Source organism: Populus euphratica, unplaced genomic scaffold (assembly GCF_000495115.2).
Source record: "Populus euphratica unplaced genomic scaffold, PopEup_1.0 scaffold187.1, whole genome shotgun sequence".
NCBI classification, from domain to species: Eukaryota; Viridiplantae; Streptophyta; class Magnoliopsida; order Malpighiales; family Salicaceae; genus Populus; species Populus euphratica.
In genome coordinates, this window is record NW_011500070.1 from 210,948 (window position 1) to 211,619 (window position 672).

General features: G+C 39.0%; 1 protein-coding gene across 1 annotated transcript in view; it reads left to right on the forward strand.

The window, feature by feature from the left end:
- The window catches only part of LOC105108411 (transcription initiation factor IIF subunit alpha-like), a 4,396-nt gene that overhangs the window by 251 nt on the left and 3,473 nt on the right, over positions 1–672 (forward strand). The window contains 3 exon segments of the mRNA XM_011002709.1: positions 1–137; positions 274–432; positions 528–672. The exon segment at positions 1–137 is cut by the window's left edge and continues 3 nt beyond it. Coding sequence (XP_011001011.1) covers positions 1–137; positions 274–432; positions 528–672 — 441 coding nt within the window.

A 672-nucleotide genomic window follows, 5' to 3' on the forward strand; every position in this document is an offset into this window, starting at 1 on the left:
GCCGCTGCGGCAGCACCACAGATTTGTACGGAAGCAATTGCAAGCACATGACGCTTTGCTTGACTTGCGGCAAAGCAATGGCGGAGAATCGCGGCAAATGCTTCGATTGTGGCACTACTGTCACTCGCTTGATTCGAGTACAGTATCTCTCTTTGTTGATTTTGTTTATTTTTTCGAATTTTTTTATCATTCTTTTCGAATATTTTTTGGTGATTTTCAGGAGTGAAATTTGATTTTTTCCCCATTTTTTATGATTTCTCGGGTGATTATTAGGAGTATAATGTTAGGGCGAGTACGAGTAGCGACAAGAATTATTTTATAGGAAGATTCGTCACAGGATTGCCGAGTTTTTCCAAGAAAAAAAATGCGGAAAATAAATGGGCTTTGCACAAAGAAGGAATCCTTGGTCGTCAGATTACTGATGCTTTGAGGGTAATAATAATTTTTTTATACGTAATTTTAGCGTTTTTTTTTTTTTTTAAGTATAGAGTATTTAGGTTTGTAATTGAGGATTTTGGGTTGTGTAGGAGAAGTTTAAGAATAAGCCTTGGCTATTGGAGGATGAGACTGGGCAGTCTCAGTATCAGGGTCATCTTGAAGGGTCGCAATCGGCGACTTATTATCTGTTGATGATGACTGGGAAAGAGGTTGTTGCTATTCCTGCCGGGTCCT